The following is a 20,921-nucleotide window of genomic DNA, read 5'->3' as shown; positions in this document are numbered from 1 at the left end:
GTCAATGGTAAACGACCAAAAGGCAGGCCGAAACAACGGTGGCTTGATACGCTGGATGGGGAATTAAAAACCTCTAGATTGCACCCAGATCAGGCATTCAATAGAGCCAAGTGGCGAAACCGATCACGACGAGCCGACCCCGCTTGTGAACGGGACAAAGGCTGAAGAAAAAGAAGTGCAAGCGACCACATGGAAGCTCCTGACACACAATGGAATGGAGAGAAAGACGATATTGAAATGGTACTCAAGCAACAAGTAAAGGACGCGGGAGGGATTGTGTTCATTTATTGGCTCCAATGGCTCATATAGAAACATCGAAGCTCGTGGTAGGCCTGTGAGAGGGCCTCCAACCAGAGCTGCACGACAGCAAGAATTCCAGGAAACGCTTATCATATATACTTTTTTTTAACAAACAATTTCTGGTTAGGGTGTCAAAAACAGCAACGGGAATCCTTCATAGAGAGTAGAACATGCTTGCGAAAATGAAACTCAATCACATCAATACTTCCAATTATCATATATTCTCATTTAAATCACTTTCCTACTCTTTATAAATATTAATTATAATTTCTCTCTATTTTTTTCTTTATTTCCTCAAATTTAATTGCTATTATTGTACACGATATTGTTTTTGGGAGAGACGGGATGGTGATTACACATGTATGGAGATACGATTAATACAGATGAAGGAATTTTTCAGGTGAACAAACACAAGGAATCTGGTATACTAATTTAATACTGTCCTTATTGCAAATATGATCGATTAGCGAATTTTTGAAATTATAGAGAAATCTCAATGTTAGTTTCAAGCTAAGCCAGTCAATGTATTTCTAGGGAAAACCAATGCTTAAGTAAAGTAGAGACAGTGAAAATATGCACTTTAATCTTAAAATCTACCAATTAACCACCTAATTAAAATCATTGTAAACACAGTTATAGCTTTCCAATAAATAAATTCATCACAATAAATATGTCAATAGTTTGAGAGTAATTTTTAAATACAATTTAATTTATAAAAACTAATAATAAGATATAAATGCAACAAAATAAAAAATTTAGTTTAAAATATTTGGTTTATAAACTACGTCAACTTTTTGCTTATTTATTTTTGCAGAAAAATCACCAACAACGCAACAGAATAGAGTTTGAGTTGCATTTTACTTTTATCATCTTTCCTTTTATCATCTTTTTTTCAGTCTTACCAAGATAGTCCAAACAGTTTGTTTTATTCCCGAAGTTACTGGTTATCATAATGTTAATTTCCAAAATTTTGATGTGTTACTGTCTTCATTGTCTCGTGAATTATTTCAATATTTAAGAGATTCAAGTCGTGCTTCTCATTGGGTAAATGGGAGGATTTGACTTAAAAGGTTTGAATACTAAAAAATTACCTTAGATGAAATCTTTTCAGCCGAATGAGTAGCGCAGATGAGTAATAAATTTTCTTGTATCTGCAGGGACTTGTTCATTACACTTCGGATGACCATGAAAATGCTTAACCAAGTCCACATGTTTCAATTGGGGCCATAAAACAAAAGTCACTAAATAAATTTTGATGTTAAGATCTTAGCTTTGATTTTCTGTTGAATTTTCGACAGTTTCCTTTCTTTACTACTCTCCAGACTGAAAAAATACTCCCCTAATGAATGAAACGTGATTTCTAAATGCGGACCAAAACAATTTGTTCGGTTATGTGCCCTGACTTTGTGTGTACGTGCTGCCTACGCAAGAGGGGGAGAGCATTACAAAATTCACTTAATCATAAGAGTTTTTGCTGTTGTTGAATATATAAAGGATTCATAAACAATTTCTCTACTTACAAGATTAATAAACGATGGTGTACTTTTATACATATGCCACTTTCTGCTTTTGCATTGCCTGCCTAATGATAAATACATACATATACATAATTAATCTTCTTTCCGTTACAACTTGCTTCACATCTTTTCGCCACTTTACGCTTAACTAGAACTCTAGATACAATTTCTTGTTTACACTTTGTTCAATACCTCAAATATATCTTTCATAATATAGAAATATCCTCTAAAACTGTTAAATACTATTCTTATTGTTTTGACATTGCATAATTAGTTACCTCCACAATGACCTTTAGTAATTATTACACTTTAATTATTGTTTTTTCTCGAAATTGGGTTTACTTTCTACGCCTATTTTGTTACTCCTAAAGGATATAACATGCCTACAGTGTCGCGATGACTTCTACGTATGTACGGGACAGAGTGAGTCTAACAATTAAATGATTACGAAGTTAAGTAGTGAGAGTCAATAACCGTGAAAGATTGAACGATTTATGATTCAGATGAATTGTGCCGGAGTTGTCCGTAGCATGCTTGACATACACGCACCGGTTTCAGGATACGAAGACGAGAAATTTCCGATTCGAACCGACTGCATTTGTTACAGAACACTTGTCCGCAATTCCGACAATGGTGCTTACGTTCATAGATAGTAAACCTGAACAAACAATTCTGATTAAAGCAAACAAAACCTGCGTGGAAAAATAGTTTACGTACTTCACGTGACATTTAACACATTGATCAGCTCCTTCATCCTTAAGCCAATGGTCAGCAACTCCCCTTCCTGGTTGCTCAGTCACACTCCAAGAGAAAATCCGACCGCGGGCATCACCTAATTGAACACATTTCGGTCAAAATAATCTGAAATTCTACAGGGACAAGTGAACATACCTATGTACAACACTTTGTGGTCTTTTGAAACAGTTAAAGCTGTAATACTTGCCGGTTCGGCATTATCTTTCCGATCATATGCAGTATGCATCGTTAGCTTCGATCGGAAAACCAATTGCCTTTGCCATTTGAATCCTATCGAAAGATAGAGAAGTGATAATATGAAAGCGAATGAATGCCTACACAATTTACTGCCCAATCGAATCCACTTTTGATAGAAATAAGAACCATACTTAGTAGTACAATTAAAATTACCTTTTCGAAGTATATTTTCGCTGGTGTTGCGCTTCTTATAGTCATTGTCAACCACAACAAATGAATCTGTTAAGCTTGTATCTGATTTGCTTGGTCTTATTGTCCTTTCTTGTTCTTTTTTGTCCTCAGTTGTTGTCTTCTCGACTGTAAAGATTATTTGAAACAACATCCAATTAGATGAAGAATGGAAAAAAATCAAAAATAGCCGCGGCTACTGAACATGAGAAAGTGGAGGCCGTCCTAAACCTACCTAAACTTCCAGCTTTCTCCAATGCACGAGCATCTTCTTCGACAACATGTTTCATTTCATGTAATGATTTGGTCCCTGCCATGCTATTTTTTCGTTTTTCTTTTAGGCTTTCATTGTTATCTTCCACCACTGTAGCTGTGTTTTCATCACGTTTGTCTGAATCATTTGATTTTGATGAGGATTTGTCAGATAGATCACATGCTTCGGATATGCTACTCTCAGATGCTGACTTTACAATATCTGAGAAAAGTAAAGAAAGATTCTAGGGTAAGTACCAGCACAGTGATGTCGTTATTACTAACTTACCATTTCCCTCCGCGGATAGGCTCATTTGTTTGAAAAGGTCCAATTTCTTGGATTTGTCTGCAGCTGGTTTTGAATCATCACTGTCTTGTGATGCTGGTTTCTCGACTGATGTCACTTCCTGTGTTCGTTTCAATTTACGCTCGATTGGAACTTGAACATACTCGAGGGACCACATCTGAAAAAAAAACATGCAAATAATTATACGTGCATACTTAAAATAAGAAAATGAATTTCGTTTATTCCTCTTTAGTATTTTTATACATAACTTCTACCAAGATAGGACATCAGCAAGCAACTCAGACATTAACATTTACTGAAGAAAGGATGTGAGTCCCATAGAGGCAGCTACAAATCCACCCGTACCCTCCCGCACAAATTGATGATAGGAGAAAGATCACTAATAACCAATATTGAAACTAAGAACCAAAACTAAAAATACTCGGCCAACAGAATCGATACACAACCAGCACGTTATGTTACAAATAATTATACGTTTTTACTACGCTGAAATGTCTTGAGAGACTAGTTGAGCATCATATTCCCGAAAAGACGCTAACGTCGTGCCAGGTAATTGAAAATCAACCGAAATTGGAAGTTTTGTGAGTTTGCTCTTCATCCCGTTTCTGTTTTCAAGATACAGGACGCAGCTCTAAATCTCAAGGGCGCGGGGTGTGTGTTGACACTAAAGGGGTTTTGACTGTGCGCGCTTGCCATGTCGCCAAAGACCATGGTTTTGATGATACTTTTGTTAAGTGGATCTATACTATGCTAATGCAGAGATTGCTCTGCGCTGAAATAGATGTTAATCGCTACTTGACGATAGAAGCAGCGAAGAGTGCCTCCAAGGAGGCGCGTTTCCACAGCTTCTAAGGAGTATGCTGATTGAAATGCAACGAATGACGCGATTGTATTGGTTGTTGATCGAAACCTCTCAAAGGTGTGTCGAAACATAAATCGCAGCATTGATTTGATTGACAGTTAGTGCCTCAGGCATAGACTGTCAGTAAATCCAAAAAAACACAATAGTATAATATTATTTACAAAAAGGAGGAAACTAAATAGTCTTTGTCTTCTAAATATGACGGAAATAACCCTTCAACTTTCCGAAGAGACAAAAATGACTATGGGCTATGCAGACAAACCTTTGCCTCCATATGGAGACTCTGGCCTCACGTGCTAATGTGAATGTGGACTGCTATCGTTAGATAAATGTTTGCCCATGCATCAATTGTGTAGTTGGTTAATTTATGGTTGCCATTCACCCCTTGGTGGGGTATAGCGCGTCAACCACACCTACCCGCCATCGTCCGCGGCTTCCTGTAATACCCTTCAGCTCCCTTCACGATTTCTCAAGATACTCGCATTCTTCCTCTATTGTTCTGAACCAAGTACCTTGAGGCTTGACCATCTTGGGAGAGTGAATTCCGCCCTTCTTAATGTGTGACCTATCCACTGCCACTTTTGTCTTCTAATCACATCCCACACGAGTGAAAAATCAGTGCGTCGACCAAGTTCTTCCTTTGAGATAGTGTGAGGCCAAGGTCCATGACCCGATGAGAAAGCAAGCAGATGCCATGAACGCAGTCTAAGTGTTTGAGGAAAGATGTTATAGTCCATCGAATTCCCCCACGTCCTGCGGACAAGGTGTTCATACTGCCTTGTCACCGATAGCAAGAACAAATAATACCGGTGACACGAAGAAACCCTGGATCACTCCGCTTGCGAAATCAAAATTCTCTAAGATTTTACCTTGGTGCAGCACCTGACATTTTTAATCATCATATTTCGCCCTGATAATGGCTATTATAATAGTTTCTCCGGAATGTCTATTCCCCGTAGAGCACTCACGATACACTCCCTGTTCGCGCTATTGCAAGCTTTCTCGAAGTCGATGAAGAGCAAGTGCTAAGAAGATCTAAACTTCGCGCACTGTTCCAAAATGATCTGTAGGGTGTTGATGTGGTCAATGCAGAAGGATCCGAAGCGGAAATCAGCCCGCTCTCTGTCGATTAAGCTTTCGAGATGCTATTTGATGCGTTCCAGGATTAGGCTTTGCGACGACAGGGAGCATGCAAATATACCTTCAATTGTCACTCAAAACGCGTGCCCTTCTATGGAATCTTAACAATCATCCTCTTTTTCCACTATCTGGGAAAGGTCACGGATTCCCAAGATCTCGGTACAAGTAGAAGCAGCAGGTCCGCAGTACAGCGATAAATAACTCTACGGGGAGATCGTTAAGTCCAGTGGTTTTACTCCGTTTGAGTGCATTGATGACCGTAATGATTTCTCTTCTGTTTGGAGGAACAATCCGTATACGCATGTAACAGTGACTAACCATTTAATTTACAAGAGAAGGCATCGGATATGATATGGTTAAGAACAGTGATAAAGTATCCTTTCCAGCTTTTCAATTACTCGTCATCGTAGATGAAGACGTGCAACCTCTTTCGTGATGCAGTGTACATTTCTGAAATCATTGCGTACTGTGGCATCATCCGCCTCTCTAACCTGCACAATAGCAAATTCTCTTTTGTCACGGCGTACACTACCCTGCACTTCTCGGCATTTCGCACCGTAGTCCGGGCGTGTCACAATCGCCATTGCTCCCAGCGGTCAATAGAGCTTTAAACCCCTCTGTTCATTGAGCTGCTTCCACGATTGCGTACTCAACCAGATCTTATGGCGCCCCTTCGGGACGTAGCCGACGGCCTGTGTAGCACCCAAGAAAAAACCATTTATTATAGCAGCCCAATACTCATTTATATTCTCAGGCAGGATACTCAGTATATCTGCCGTCAAATAAGCAAGACAGGTCTCCTATTGTCGAGCGACAGTTGGATTATACAAGCGGTCGATATTGAACTTAGAAGATCACAGCTCCCCAATCCCGTATAAAGTGGCGGATGCAGCACGCAAGCGAATCATCAGATGATGATCGTCTACGAAGCCGATGTCAGTGACTCTCTTCTTGAACGGATCCAGGAGATAAATCCTAAATCTGCTGCTGCTTACGAACTGGTCGATCTGATTGTTCGTACGGTGTCGGTTAGTTGAAACCCAACTAAGCCTTGGCTCTTGCTCGAAAAATGTGCCACCAATGACGAGGCGGCGGAACTTGCAGAAATTCATGAACCCCCCACCACTACCGTTGCCGTTCCCAAACCATGTTTGCCCATCACATGCCCAAACCAGGTGTGATCATATCCCACCTTGACATTTAGATTACCCATCACGATCACAATATCACCTTTAGGAAGGCTCCCCTGAACTGCGTTTAATTGTTCGTGGCAAGCATCCTCCCCCCTTATATAAGAAGTCTCCGCTGGTGCATAGCATTGTACAATTACAGTTAGAAGTCTGTCAGAAACCGGCTTCCAGGTCAAAAGAGCACGTCTTGTGGTAGCCGTCAGAAGCAACCAGACACCAGATTCGCTTCTGTTATCACTTGGCTTTCTAGAGTACAAGAACACATTGCCGCAAGAGGAAGAGGCGTACTCTCCAGAATCGCACCATCTTACTTTGGTTAGATTTAGAATGTTCAGCTCATATCGTTGGAATTGCAGCTGAAGTTGGAGAAATAGTCAAAATTTGATTTTTTTTCCTATTTGACTTCTACATACAGAAAAAACATCTCTACTGCTCTGTAGCCTTCAAGTTCGCAAACAAACTAATCTCTGGGTACTATGCCTGGAGAGTATGGTGATCGGGAAGGGTTTTCGTACTTGTCATCGATCAATTTAATCATTGCTTTTTCAGATGTATTTTTCTCAATGTGCGATCGTATTTATCTTATCATTCAATCGCTTCAATAATGTCACGTAATGCTAGTCTGGAAACTTTCTTACTATTTTCAAAACAATTTTTAAACAAGTCGGGAAGCCGGAAGCTAGACGCTTTGGGTATGAAAGGTTTTGTTTATTTCTTATATAAAAATATTTGCGATTAGCACCTAGCACGTAATACATGCGTATATTAGAGCGCTTTCCGTGTGACAGTAAGCCGAGGTACGGCTCACTCGCTGTTCGCCTCAGAACCTGTCTTCTCCCCCTCACCAAGCCAGAGTTATACCGCTCCTTAATGACCTGGGTGCCGACTCGGTGGTGAAAGGGTAGTATAGGTCCTAGGGCAAAACGTGGATTGGTATACACGATGGATCATAAAACCTGGGAAACGCCTGCTGAACCAACACCAACAGCTCTAATACCAAACCCTATCTCCACCTCCACCTGGTGACCGCTGGGAGCTCTTTCTTAACGAAAAGCTTCAGACGGAGAAGGCTGAAGGCGAATCTCTCGCGCCTAAAAAGGAACAAATTGTATCAACTGGTCCTCCAGGTTGGGGGTTGGATACATAAGAAGGGGAATATCAGACAGTGCAGCAATTGTAGAGGTATCACGTTCTGAGTACCATCTATAAGATATTCTCCGCTATATCTTGCTAGGCCGGATAGGCACATACCAAGAACATCATTCGCCCATAACAAAGAGGCTTCACTGCAAGCAAATCAGGAAAAGATCAGATTTTCTCTCTGCGGAAAGCAATGGAAAAACTGTTGAAATATGGACATCAGTTGCACACTCTCTTCATCGACTTTAAAGCCGCCTATGATAGCATAGCCAGGGTAAAACTGTACACGGCCATGAGAGAATTCGGTATCCCGACGAAATTAATAAGACTGACCAGGCTAACCCTGACCAATGTGCGAGGCCAGATAAAAGCAGCAGGATCACTCTCGATACCATTCGACATCAACAACGGTCTACGAACGGCCCACGTGATTCGCGATGCCGATGTAAAGGCGAGAGGCACCATCCTCTTTAAGTCCACCCAATTACTGGTCTATGCTGACGATATCGACATCATGGGAAGAACCCGAGATGTACAGTCTACCTTCATCCAGATCGAGCAGGCGGCACGAGATCTTGGGCTGCACATTAACGAAGTACATGGTGACAACGTCAGCGCCAAAACCAAAAGAACGAATAATAACAAATCGGACTGGTTAAACGAAAACAATGAAGATAGGAACTACAATTTTGAGATCGTTGATAATTTCTCCTATCTAGGGTCGAAAATCACAACCGATAATCCGCGCACAGTTGTTGGCTGCCTACAGACCCTATTTCAGCTTACAAAAACTGTTTCGCTCGAAACGTCTCACCATAGGGTCAAAGCTCTTACTGTACAAGACTATGATCTTGTCAGTCCTTATGTATTCCTAGCAAATCTGGGTTTTTAGCAAAAAACATTGCGAACTCTTGGCTGCGTTCGAGAGAAGAATCCTCCGAAGAATTTTTGGGCCCTTACATAAGAATGAACGATTCCGTAGCCCACATAAGGACGAAATCTATGAGCGATATCATGACCGTCCGGTTGTGGATAAAATCCGGCTCAATAGGTTATGGTGAGCGGGTCACTTAATCCGTATGGATGAGGATGATCCCAGCCGGAAAGTCTATAAGGGCAACATCTATGGTAGGAAAAGGTGACGAGGCAGACCCTGCCTAAGATGGATGGATGGCGTAGGTCAGGACGCCAGATAGCTTTTAGGGCTATCGAATTGGTGGAGCTCGGTGGACCAGGATGTCTGGAGTTCCTTATTAAGGCAGGCCTAGACCGGATACCGGTTGTTGCGCCGTTGATGATGATGAAGATTCCAAAGCCCCGAATGCATTGGAAAACGATCCCCTTATATTTTTCGCTGTCATTTCTATCCTTATCAAATCAATGAGTGCAAAGTAAATATTAAATATTTTGCGCTTCTTTCAAATTGAACAACTGCGCACACGTTAAAATACTTCAATGTAAATAACCATATGCCTTACTCACCCGAACAACACCATCTGTAGATCCTGTAATGATAACATTTTGTTGATCCCATTCCCTCGTCGCCGAAAATCCTACGCACAGAATTTGCTGCATCCGGTCAGCGCTTCCCACACTTGTATTCACTGTTGCCAATGCGTCGCCATTAATCGACCAAACATGAAGCCAGGTAGCGGAGCATGTTGCGATATCACCCTGCGACGGAACATTTGCAAAAAAAAATCGAAATTCAATCACAGACGCTTCCAAATAATATAAAATCTTTATTAAATATTAGTTAGAGTAGTAGCTGAGGAAATTGTTAAATTCTTACCGTCAAATCATTCACTGCCACAGCCGCCACAACACCTACATGTCCACGTAGCTGACGTACAAACGTAAACCGAGACATATCCCAGACTATAGCCGTTCCATCTCTCGACCCCGAAACGATGACATTATACGCAGCATTAGCTGCCAGACAAGTCACTGCATCCGTATGACCATGCAACGAATGCTTCACAGACAACGTCTTCCGATTCGCATCAAATTTCCAGATAGTAACCACCGAGCTTGTCCCAGCCGTCACAATCATCTTTGCATTCGGACACGCACAAGTCAATATCTCTCCTGAATTTTGTGCTGCTGCTTCACAAACAAACAAAGCTCGATCCGAATCATAAATTCCAATTCGCAACGAATGATCTGCAAAACCCCAAGCTATGTAACGAGTATACGACGGAGGCATCATCACTTTATTTTGTTCAACTGCAAAGACAGTTTTATCGGGTTGCAGTATTTGCCCGACAGGCCCTTTCAGCTCCTTGATTGGTTGCAGGCTGGGTTTCAGATTGTCCAGATTGTGGAAAAAGAGTTTATCTGGTTGTGGAACAGCTGCGTTCGACATGAGTGGTGTGGGATCGATAACGGAATGTCGTGAGTTGGTCATTTTCTTAGATGGATGCGGTTTTTTGAAGAGTTGTTTAGGAATTTGACCGAAATTATTGATGAATCCGATGGTGGCGTTCTTTTTCAATGGGTCATCGATGCTGTGGTTATGGAAAAAACGAATTAATTAGCATTCTCTAATCAGTAGAAGGGTTCTTCTTTTCAAAGGGTAATAGATACATTATTTCAGTGAGATAATCAAAAAGGAGGTAAACTCACTTATAAATATCAACATTTCCTTCGTAAAACAGATGATGAAATACATTAACAGCTTCAACAGCTCCAGGTCCTTGTTGCTTACAGCCGAATATCAAATCTATCCACTGTATAGTACATAAAAATCACTTTATTGTAGGATCAATTGATAAAAAATAACAACCACAACTCACCAAATGTAAATTTTGACTAACATAATCGCACTCTAAGGCACTGCGATGCATCCGAATAAACTCACGCGGATCTTGCTTCGCCCACGGCGGCAAAACAACATGATTCAATGAATCGCCGTTTTGTTTTGTTCCTGTAACGAATTTTCAATAGAATCCTCCTTTTCAAGTAGCTTACCTATATATATTCTTACCCAAATCAAAATTATTGGAATTAACCAAAAACTCAGGCAAATAGAAAAACTCAGGAATTAACTCCTTCACATCAGCCATATTGTACTTGGATGCGGAAAGCCACGCCTCTTTGATACTGTGAAACATTCTATCGGCCAAATCGAAATGACCGCCTTGCAGACGAAGGAAATGTTGTGTAAAGGGTTCCAACCGCACAAGATACGAGCACACAATCATTGCTGAACTGTAATGAGTTCCATAATGGTAAGGCGGAGTTTCGCCATGAGGATCATCCCACTCCTTATATCGCTTCTGGAATTGTTCTAGGCGCTCATCGGACTGTGCGCCCATGGGTTTGGAGAAGTCACGGAATGTCTTTGGATTCGTGAAATCCAAATCTTGTGAATCATAATCGGCCAATATCCATGGAAATACAGGATATTGCATGAGATCGTTGTAAGAGCGGCCGGCGAGCGTGTTCAAATGCATCAAATATTGGAAGTTGGAAATTTCACCACGCTAGAAAGGACAGTTGATTTTTTATTAAATTGTGTAAATCTGTTTGGTGACAAGCAAGTGAAAAGGGTTCTTTGCAGAAACAACCCTGCTTGCAGGTCTTTATCAGTAGAGACAATGATAAAAGTGAAATGACTACTTACCACCCATCTTTGTGTTACAGAAGTCTCACCAATCAAGCTACTGAAAATGCCAGACGTTTGTTCGACACTTGCTGTTCTTTTTTGTCCTGCGACTGATTGTTGAGCATTGTCCGCAATAGCCGTTGCATGGGATAGGAATCGTTGATAAACCTTCAAATAATAGAAGTTTCCTTTGTTGTCATGTTTGCAAGAGAAGCCATCACTTTTTGAAACTTACCTTATTGCGAACCTTTCTTGGAAAACTTAACAAATAATTACGGCCATCGTCGGAAAACACTTCTAACGCAATTGGCTGCAGCAGGTATCGTCTTTTATGAACCTCTCGTATTTCCTCATACGAAAACTTTGAACACTGTCTCATTTTCTGCGACCTAGTGGTTCCGCCTCCTGCATTAGGTATAATCGGGTCATAAGCTCCTGGAGGCAATGTATCAATATCGCGAATGTCCCGGTTCTTAAGCAACGTAAAACCATCCACAATATAGCAGTGTTCCTTGCCGAAAAGGAGTAGCCCTTCTGTTGTATCCAACCCCTGTATGCGTGCGCATCTGAACATGTACGATATTTTCTCCTGTTCCTCAAGAAGCCTCAGGAATGTTTGATTATCTGCAACCATCGATACGTCCTCTTCTTCCTCGTCGAGATCCTCATGTGTAGGGCCTTCTATCGAATCACTATGCGCTGGTTCAGTTGGACTTTGCGGAGGTGAGTTTATGTCATGTTTGGCTAGAACTTTGCCGTTTTCGGAATGGTTACCTTCCGTTTCGCATAATATTCGCGGTGGTTGTTGGCAATGAATGTAGTAGATTTTACTATCAAAGCTTGTGGCAACTTTATATTTTAGTTGACGCTGTAAAAAGGATTAAAATCCATTTTCAATATGCTTGGAAATATTAATAATATAATAATCGTTGGCACAACAATCCATATTGGATCAGGGCCTTGAAGTGTGTTAGAGCACTTCATTCAAGACCGTAACGGTACACTACAGTAGACTGTAGGAGGCAATGTGGTCAGCATTGCGCTCGCCCGAGATTATTACCCTGATTTGACTCAGGTACTCATTCACAGCTGAGTCGACTGGTATCCGACATCAAATCACGATACAAACCCACTGCCGCCAGCGAGATTTGAACCGCGACCTTCCGTACGACAGCCTTCTGCTCTAACCACTCAGCTATCCGGATATTAAACGAACCGAAAATATGTTGAGTTAAGAATGAACGAAAAAGGATACATTTTTGTCTCTGTGCAACCACCATTTCTACCATCATCCTATCTCTTCAAATTACGCTAACGCTTTGTTGTAAAAACGCCAAGCACAACGAAGATTCAATTAAAAAGAAAACCAACGAGAAATCATTATCATTTTAAAAGAACCGATATTTAAGGTTCAGCACGGACAATTACCCATAAATGCAGCAATGATAGAGGAGCAAGACCCCAGATTCTATACTATTAAATATACCTAACAAGAGTCCCAAATAAATCGGGACGGGATCCCTAAATCACCTTCGGGCGAATAAAGGAATTCTCGGCATATATATGCACCTGGAGATGTGTCATTGGGTATATTCATGCGCAGGTCGAGTAGATAGAAGGAAAATCCCCAATCATGGATAAAAATAGCTATGGAATCTCAAGACAACTACATGGAGAAGATGGAGACGTTTACAGTGTAGGGCTTTGGGAATGTCGCACCGGCGATTTTTGGAAAGAGGCAAGCGAGTCCCCGGCTCTCGATAATGAACGACCGAATAGTGATCATCGAAGATAACTGAGCAGCGAACAGAAGAATCCAGCAGTTCAAAACCTGAATATTGAATCAAGATCAGTAAATAAAAGGCCAGCAAACAACAAAACGCCATAGAGAATATGAGAAAAGCCAATAGAGCAACATAGACCCCTATTATCAGCTTGTCGACGAAATCAGCACTTTAGCTGATTACAGTATTCAAGGTGTACACAGCTTAAGCTCAAAGCGAAAATATCTCTGAGAAGATGCACAAAATACGAAAGGTCGAAAGGGTGCAAAATTTTCGGAGAAAATAAGCACCACGTCGGGGAGTCACGATGTATGATGTACGAAAGCAAAAAGGTGTGGATTACGGACATATTGCAAGCAATAACTATTGTCCAGCATATAAAATCGCGCTGAACCATGTAGGTAAATAAGGTTGACTAAAACCAACTGTAACCACAGCGAGACGGATCTGGACCTAGTTTTGCACACCCTATAAAATTCAAATGTGAATGCAATTCAAATGGTAACGCGCTACCGAGATGTAAACCGCTAACATGCCAACATGGCACTTGCTCTCCAGAAGCAAATTGAACTACGCTGGAAATTAAGAAATTGAGACGTTGGATTCATCTTGCCTCCTAACGAATCAAAGGGTAAAGAGGAGGCCTGCTGGCGAACCTAAGCAGGCTGCATGGAAAACCAAGCGCGATTGCTACTACAAACTATATCTTGAGACGAATGAAAACTCTTGAATCGCTGCCAATTATTATGAGTTGACGAAGACCACGTCGACCGAGAGCATCCAATTTTTCCGAAATAAACTTAACCCAGCCCCCGTTAGTCAATTCAAAGTATTTTAGACGACCAGGCTCACCTCTATGCAGCACTTGATGGAAGTAATCATACTCTGATTCACGAGCTTTACCATCAGATCGACAGTAGAATGGGCGCGTTGCCGCTCGGATTAACGTCCGGCCTCCTTAATTAACGTGACCAGCCCATTATATATTACTCTCTACAACGTCTTTTCCATGGTATCCAACAGGCAGACAGTGCGAAATGAAGAGAATACGCCGTATGTTTTTGGGAGTCTCAGTAGCAAAATCAACTTCTTTCTTTTCCACGAGGCTAAAAACACTCCTTTACGAATCCGCCAATCAAAAATACTAGTGGGCCGATTGGGGCCGACGGAATTGATGATGCCATTGGATCAGGGTCTGCAAACTATACTTTGGTAGTTACACTAAATATCAGTGGCCGCTCCGATGAGCCCAATTAAAACTGGAGTGCGCCGTTTGGTGCCCAATTCCGTGGGAAGGGCAAGGGAGGCAGAATCCAGTAGGCAAAGATCATTAAAGTAAGCCTTTACCATATGCCAAGGACAGTAGTTCTCAGACCCAACAACTAGAGATCTATTTTAAATCCCCAAAGAATTTTTCATCCAATGCCCGCATCCTGACCTAGTTAAAGAAGAGAATCGCCAAGGAAGTGCTTGAGGGTTTTCCCCTCGTCTCCTTAACTCCAATGATGCGAATTGTTGCGGTGTCTCATATATGCCAACGTCTCATGCAAAACGCCATAATCCTACGCATGACTGACCCAAAAGTTTTCGCGACCTGGTGTTGTTACAGAAGAGCGAAATCCTTTGTCATCTTAAATCAGCGAATTTTAAGTTGTGCGAGTAGATTCGCCCCTTCGCAATTTCCAGCGGAAAGTAGACTCCGTCCACCGAGGAACTGCAAAAAATTTCTTTTTGAAGCAAAAACGGGTTATTGTCATATTGAACAAGGGCGTGTGAAAGCTCACTTTGCGGCGATCAGACCAGGAGTGTAGCCACGAAAATAGATCTTCTAGCGAATAAGACATTTAAAAAGGGGACATAAGGACATAATTAAAAAACATCTTAGTTGAAATGGAGTATCAGATATGACCTACTGGGTAGATTATAATGGCACTGCTAAACTTACCGACAATCTAATTAACTTATCAGTACACTATAGCGGCTTCAGTGCTATCCAAAAGCTTGAAAGATTTCACAAATTTCACTGATTTTGAATTGGTTATCATCATCAAAGGCGCAACAACCGGTATCCGGTCTAGGCCTGCGATAATAATGAACTCCAGACATCCCGGTTTTGCGCCGAGGTCCACCAATTCGATATCCCTAAAATTTGTCTGGCATCCTGACGTACGCCATCGCTCGATCTCAGGCAGAGTCTGCCTCGTCTTCTTTTTCCACCATAGATATTGCCCATATATACTTTCCGGGCTGGATCATCATCATCCGGATCCTCATCCTCATACGGATTAAGTGACCCACCCACCATAACCTATTGAGCCGGATTTTATCCACAACCCTTTATTGCTTTGTCGTTGCCGGGTTCGTCGTTGAGTTATCCATCCAGTCCGAGGCTCCTGTTGTGGCTTCGTAACTTCGGTTTTCGGTGTAGGGTTGTCAGCTCTACCCAACCCCCAACCTGGAGGACCAGTTGGTACAATTTGTCCCGTTTTTAGGCGCGGGTGACGCACTTTCATTCTTCTCCGTCTATACCTTTTCATTAAGAAAGAGCTCCCAGCGGTCACCACGTGGAGGTGGAGATAGGGTTTGGTAGTAAAGCTGTTGGCGTTGGTTCAGCAGGCGTTTCCCAGGTTTTATGCTCCATCGTGGGTACCAATCCACGTTTCGCCCTGGACCTACCTTCCCTTTTTTGGCTTGAGGAATTGTAGTTATAAAAACAACATCATCCCCAACCATCAAGCTATGCCCTTCGATTGCCCCTAACCAGAAAATGAAAGTAATAATACGATAAATTTGACAAAAATCGATAGACCCATACACTGACCCCGCGTATTGAAAAGTAAGTTGTACGAAAGCGTGAAGAAGTAAAGCACCAGCTTATACAATGCGTTGCACACAGTGGTGATAGAAAATGTTTGCATCGCTTTCGTTTGGACGACTATCTTGAATGCACTGCTACACCCGTGGATCCGAAACGTATATTCCATTGACCGAGATTCATGGATTCATGGGTTGTGCACATACGACCTTGTGATGAAATAGAATTAGAAAATTAGACCGCATTAAACGCTACAATAGTAAAAATATAAGAAACTGCACACAAAATAAAACGTGCTTGGAAAGCAAGACGGGTGGGGATACCTATGTATGCCAGAGACCTCCCCGCAAAGTACTTCACGGCGAAATCAGTCAGTATCAACATTGAAAAATTAAAAGGGATCACCTTAGTGACCGGCAAATAATGTACCTCAGACAAAACCCCTCTTCGAGAATATGCAACGGACCAGAGGATTCACTAACACATTAGTATTTATTTTGATGGTCATCTCTATAGTCAGCATTGAATATAGAAATAATATCGATCAACAAAACCCTCATTATTACGCTGTTACTAAGGAAAATCTAAGCCGATCATTCCATGCAAATTCGTACACCTCGAAGCAGACTTGTCAGGTGCAATGCCACTGTGAGAAAATTTCGTTCTCACAACTCAGTTCCCATAACAAATCTAACTTCTAAGACAACAAACAAATGTACACAATCAAAACATTGATTGGTTCTCAAAACATTCGGCTACAAATTGCAACCTAGCATCTTATCCACCTGACTATAAATATAAGTCGCTTGATTATAATTACGCTTTTTCTGTCTAGTTCTCGTCTCGTGGAGACATTATAATCAGATAAAATAAACTACTATATATAATAAAACAGTGATTTTTATATTGCATGATTTTATATTGCATATACGCGGATAATAAAATTATAATATCACAAAACAGTGATTTTTATAGCATATTCGCGCCTAACAGACTCATCATCAATGGCACGACAACCGGCGTTCGATCTTGGCCTAACGCTGTCGAAATTGAGATTGAGACTTTACCTCGGTGCAGAATGTGACATTTTGCGTCACCATATGTCACTCTTATAATAGCTATTCGTTTTTCCAGAATACCTCTTTTACGTGCAGCACGACAGATACACTTCCTGTTCACACTATCGAAAGCTTCCTCAAAATCGATGAAAAGCAGGTCAAATGAAAACCTAAATTCCATGGATCAGAACATCCATTAAATCCCTACTCGCTGTCGATCAAGCTTTCAAGATGTTCTTTGATACGTTCCAGGATTAATTTAGCTATTATCTTTGCAGCGGCAGAGAGCACGCAGTATAGCCCTACATTGTCAAAATTAAAACGGGTGCCCTTCTTACACGTTCTGGGGAAGGTGGAAGTAGCAGATTTGCAGAAACTCCAGATGCGACAATAAATAACTATACGGGGAAACCGTCGAGCCCAGCGGCTTTACTCCATTTGAGTACATTAACGGTCGACATAATTAATCTTCTGTTTGGGGGAACAGTCCGTATCCGCATGTTACAGTGACTAATCATTTCATGCGCAAGAGGAGGAACCCCACCGGATGTGATGCGGTAAAGAATCGTGAGGAAGCGTTCTTTCCATCTCTCAAATTGTTCGTCATGGTGGATGAAAAGACGATCGTTAACATACTTTACAGAACCGTCGAAAGATTTGCGGCCAAATGCAAGCTTTTTCGTGATGCTTCCATGACCAGCGCAATAAAAAAATCCCATTTCTCACGGCGTAAACTACGTTGAACTTTTCGGGATTTCGCTGATTAGCTCCCACGATTCCACAGTGGGCGAGATCTTCGCAGACCTCCAACCCCACAAGAAGTGGTGGACGCAACACGCATACGAACGTAAGCGATCATCAGATGATAATCCCTTTCGAGGCCAATGTCAGCGTCTGTCTTGTTACGCACATCCAACTCCAAAATCTACTGATGATCGCGAAGTGGTCGAGCTTATTGTTATTATTCATGCGATGTCGGTCAGTTGAAACCCAACTGACCTTATGGCAGTCTCTGTGCTCGAACAATATGTCGCCAATGACAATGAGGCGTTGGAAGCTGAAGGAATTCACAAACCTCCCACCATTATCCTTACGGTCGTCAAAACCGTATTTCCCCATCACATGTTGGATCAAGGTGTCAAAAATAACCCGACACCAAAATCGTGTCTGCTACCACTCGGGTTTCCAGAGTACAGAAGCACATTGAAGCAGGACGGAGAGGAATCTTTCCAGGTTCCTACTATTTTACTTCGCTTCGGCCCAGAATGTCCAACCTATATCTTTGGAATTCCCGCTCGATTTGGCAAAAGTCAATATTTTGAGGACGATACCATTGCCGAGGAGTGTGTGCACATTCCAGAAACCGAGCATAGTCCATTTTCGATAGCCAAAGATCGTAGCCGTGAGGCCAGCCCCTATCCGCTCATACACTTGCCCTGCGATTGGCCAGCTCTAACTAGAATCAAGTTACGGACACTGGGTAAACCATTCTTTGGGGACCGCAGAGAGATTTCTAGCTGGAAGTCGGGAGAGCTGCTTTCCTTCATGAATGCTCCGGGCTGGCTCTGAAGACCCGAGCCGGCTGGATTCTGCCTCCCTGCTCTAATAACAGCAGTCACGGTCTTAGGAGTTTGTGGCATCAAAACGGCGCACAATAGTGCTAATTGGGCTCCTAGGAATGACCAATAATACCTACCTACCTACCGTACCCTATCCGGGCCGCTGATGACATTTCGGTGGCAATAAAGTTTCAAAATTTGCAGATTACGAGCCCACAAATTTCTATCCCTTTTAGTCGCCTTTTATGAAAAGCAGGGACGACTTTCACTATATTCTTAAGCTCCAACTTCCGGGTCGAACACTAAAGGGAAATCTTAAATGAATGCAAACACTAACTACAGCTAGGAAGGCACTTTTATTAATATCTTTGAAGAAACTGCAGTCGTCATTAAGAGAGGAAAATGTCAGTATCATTCGCCAGTCAGTAGACCAGAGAAAGGATAAAAAGACAAAAGATAACAATATTTTATAAAGATATTGAACCAGTTACTACAAAAGAGCCTACCGCGAGACTCTAAAAAGGAATATTGCTCACATTTTAAGAGTTTGCTTCCAATGAGCTCAGGGATGTCAGAATACGTTTTAGACCTATCGGTCTCTCGAAATGCATTCGTCAGAATGCATATTGCAACTAATAATCTCTCAGTAAAAAATAAAAGTAAACTTTGAGGAAACTAAGAATAAGCTTAACTATACACAAAATGGGGGATACTGTGTCATTGTTGTCACCGAATAATAGAGATAAGTAAAGCAAGTACGGTAACTGAGGACAATTGTATGTATTCTGGGTGTCCAAAGAAGAACAAAAATGAATCCTTTAGAAAAGGACGAAAGGTGTAGACAGCTAGCCACGTCCACACGCACCATGAAACGGACTGACTCAAATAAATCCCCAACTATTTTAAGACAGCCCAAATCATTGAGAAAACAGACTTCACCAAGCTCGTAGCTCACCTGCCACATTCAAGTGCCATGAAAGCACCTCAGCAAGACATCAGAATACAGGTTAGGTTTATGACATAATTAAGTTGCAATTCATTTTTCTTCTCATAGCAAATAGTTGAAGAAACCGCAGAGATTGTTGGTCTGTACGCTGCTGATGGTATGTTCCTAGCCAACTTAGATTGCTTGACTAAAGAAAGAATAATGCAGATCATAATGCCCATAGCAATGACGCCACGTGATGAGGAATAACTTTAAAAATATGGCGTCAAATTATTCATAAAAGATTTCCAGCAAGTAGTTACGTAGGAAATAGGGAAAAATTAACTTTAACACTTATCGAACTCCTGGACCACTACATAGTAAAGAAACCGAAGCGTCACAAAATAACAATGAGCTATCCACATGTAGGTCTCAATAATAATAATTTCCTTACGCTCAAGATGGAAGTAAAAACAATTTCTAGAGAGCGTCAAAATACATCCCTAGCTTGTTCTCGAATCAACGATATAAGCATCAACTCCATTTCAGATAACAACAGATCAACAAATAGAAGGTGCGAAAAAGTTAGATCATCACCAGAATGTAAAGCAGAGCAAAATCCTAGAATATATAATCAACAAGAAGCTCGATTTTTAGAGACAACTACAGTACTCTTATGAGAAAACGGCAATATTGAAAAAAAATACAGTAACCGGAGCTGTGGAATTTATCCTAGATTTGTTTAGGAGCAAAAGGCATCCTACAAGGCTTAGTAGAGAAGAATAAAGCGGACCTATAACATGTCGCGCTGTTACCTTTTGCCACCCCTAGAATGAACTCAGTTTAAAGAACTTAACTGATTCTACATGAAGAAATAAGATATAACACTCCTGCCAAAGCCCTGCCTCTTTATTTCTCCTTTCTACCAAAAGAAAGCTCTTTTTACTTTCAAAGGGATAAAAAAAATTACATTTAAAATGCCCATCGTACTTACATTGTCTGGGAGATCAATTTCTGGTCGATATGGATATTGTAGATAAAATAGATCATTTCGCATTGTCTTTTTACGCATCCGATGAGGCCCTTCAGTCGAATCCAACATCCACTTCTCCAAAGTTGAACCTTTTTCCGGCCCCCAAAGACCACGTTCTCGAGTCAGTTCTATTTCGGATTGTATCCAGTCTTGGTAAACGTATCGTTGAGTATGTTGAATCATCTGATGATGCTGTTTGCATCGCATATCCCAAAGATCTCTATAAAGTCGAGAGAAAAAAAAGCCTTTAAATTTCCAAGCTCCACTTAAC

At 41.4% G+C, this 20,921-nt stretch overlaps 1 protein-coding gene across 1 annotated transcript in view; it reads right to left on the bottom strand.

Moving 5' to 3' along the window:
- Positions 1 to 498: 498 nt before the first annotated feature.
- LOC119653229 (WD repeat and FYVE domain-containing protein 3) overlaps positions 499 to 20,921 on the bottom strand; it is a 61,479-nt gene continuing 41,056 nt past the window's right edge. Inside the window, exons 14-27 of the mRNA XM_038057816.1 lie at positions 20,612 to 20,870; positions 11,712 to 12,344; positions 11,495 to 11,644; positions 10,856 to 11,354; positions 10,665 to 10,795; positions 10,495 to 10,598; positions 9,662 to 10,376; positions 9,352 to 9,543; positions 3,520 to 3,694; positions 3,214 to 3,453; positions 2,964 to 3,107; positions 2,709 to 2,843; positions 2,535 to 2,649; positions 499 to 2,475 (exon numbers count right to left, since the gene is read on the bottom strand). Coding sequence (XP_037913744.1) covers positions 2,310 to 2,475; positions 2,535 to 2,649; positions 2,709 to 2,843; positions 2,964 to 3,107; positions 3,214 to 3,453; positions 3,520 to 3,694; positions 9,352 to 9,543; positions 9,662 to 10,376; positions 10,495 to 10,598; positions 10,665 to 10,795; positions 10,856 to 11,354; positions 11,495 to 11,644; positions 11,712 to 12,344; positions 20,612 to 20,870 — 3,658 coding nt within the window. The 3' untranslated portion in view covers positions 499 to 2,309. The remainder of the gene's footprint in view (positions 2,476 to 2,534; positions 2,650 to 2,708; positions 2,844 to 2,963; positions 3,108 to 3,213; positions 3,454 to 3,519; positions 3,695 to 9,351; positions 9,544 to 9,661; positions 10,377 to 10,494; positions 10,599 to 10,664; positions 10,796 to 10,855; positions 11,355 to 11,494; positions 11,645 to 11,711; positions 12,345 to 20,611; positions 20,871 to 20,921) is intronic.

Source organism: Hermetia illucens, chromosome 3 (assembly GCF_905115235.1).
Source record: "Hermetia illucens chromosome 3, iHerIll2.2.curated.20191125, whole genome shotgun sequence".
NCBI lineage: Eukaryota > Metazoa > Arthropoda > Insecta > Diptera > Stratiomyidae > Hermetia > Hermetia illucens.
The sequence above is the reverse complement of the archived record's forward strand: the minus strand, read 5'-3'. Positions and strand labels throughout refer to the sequence as shown.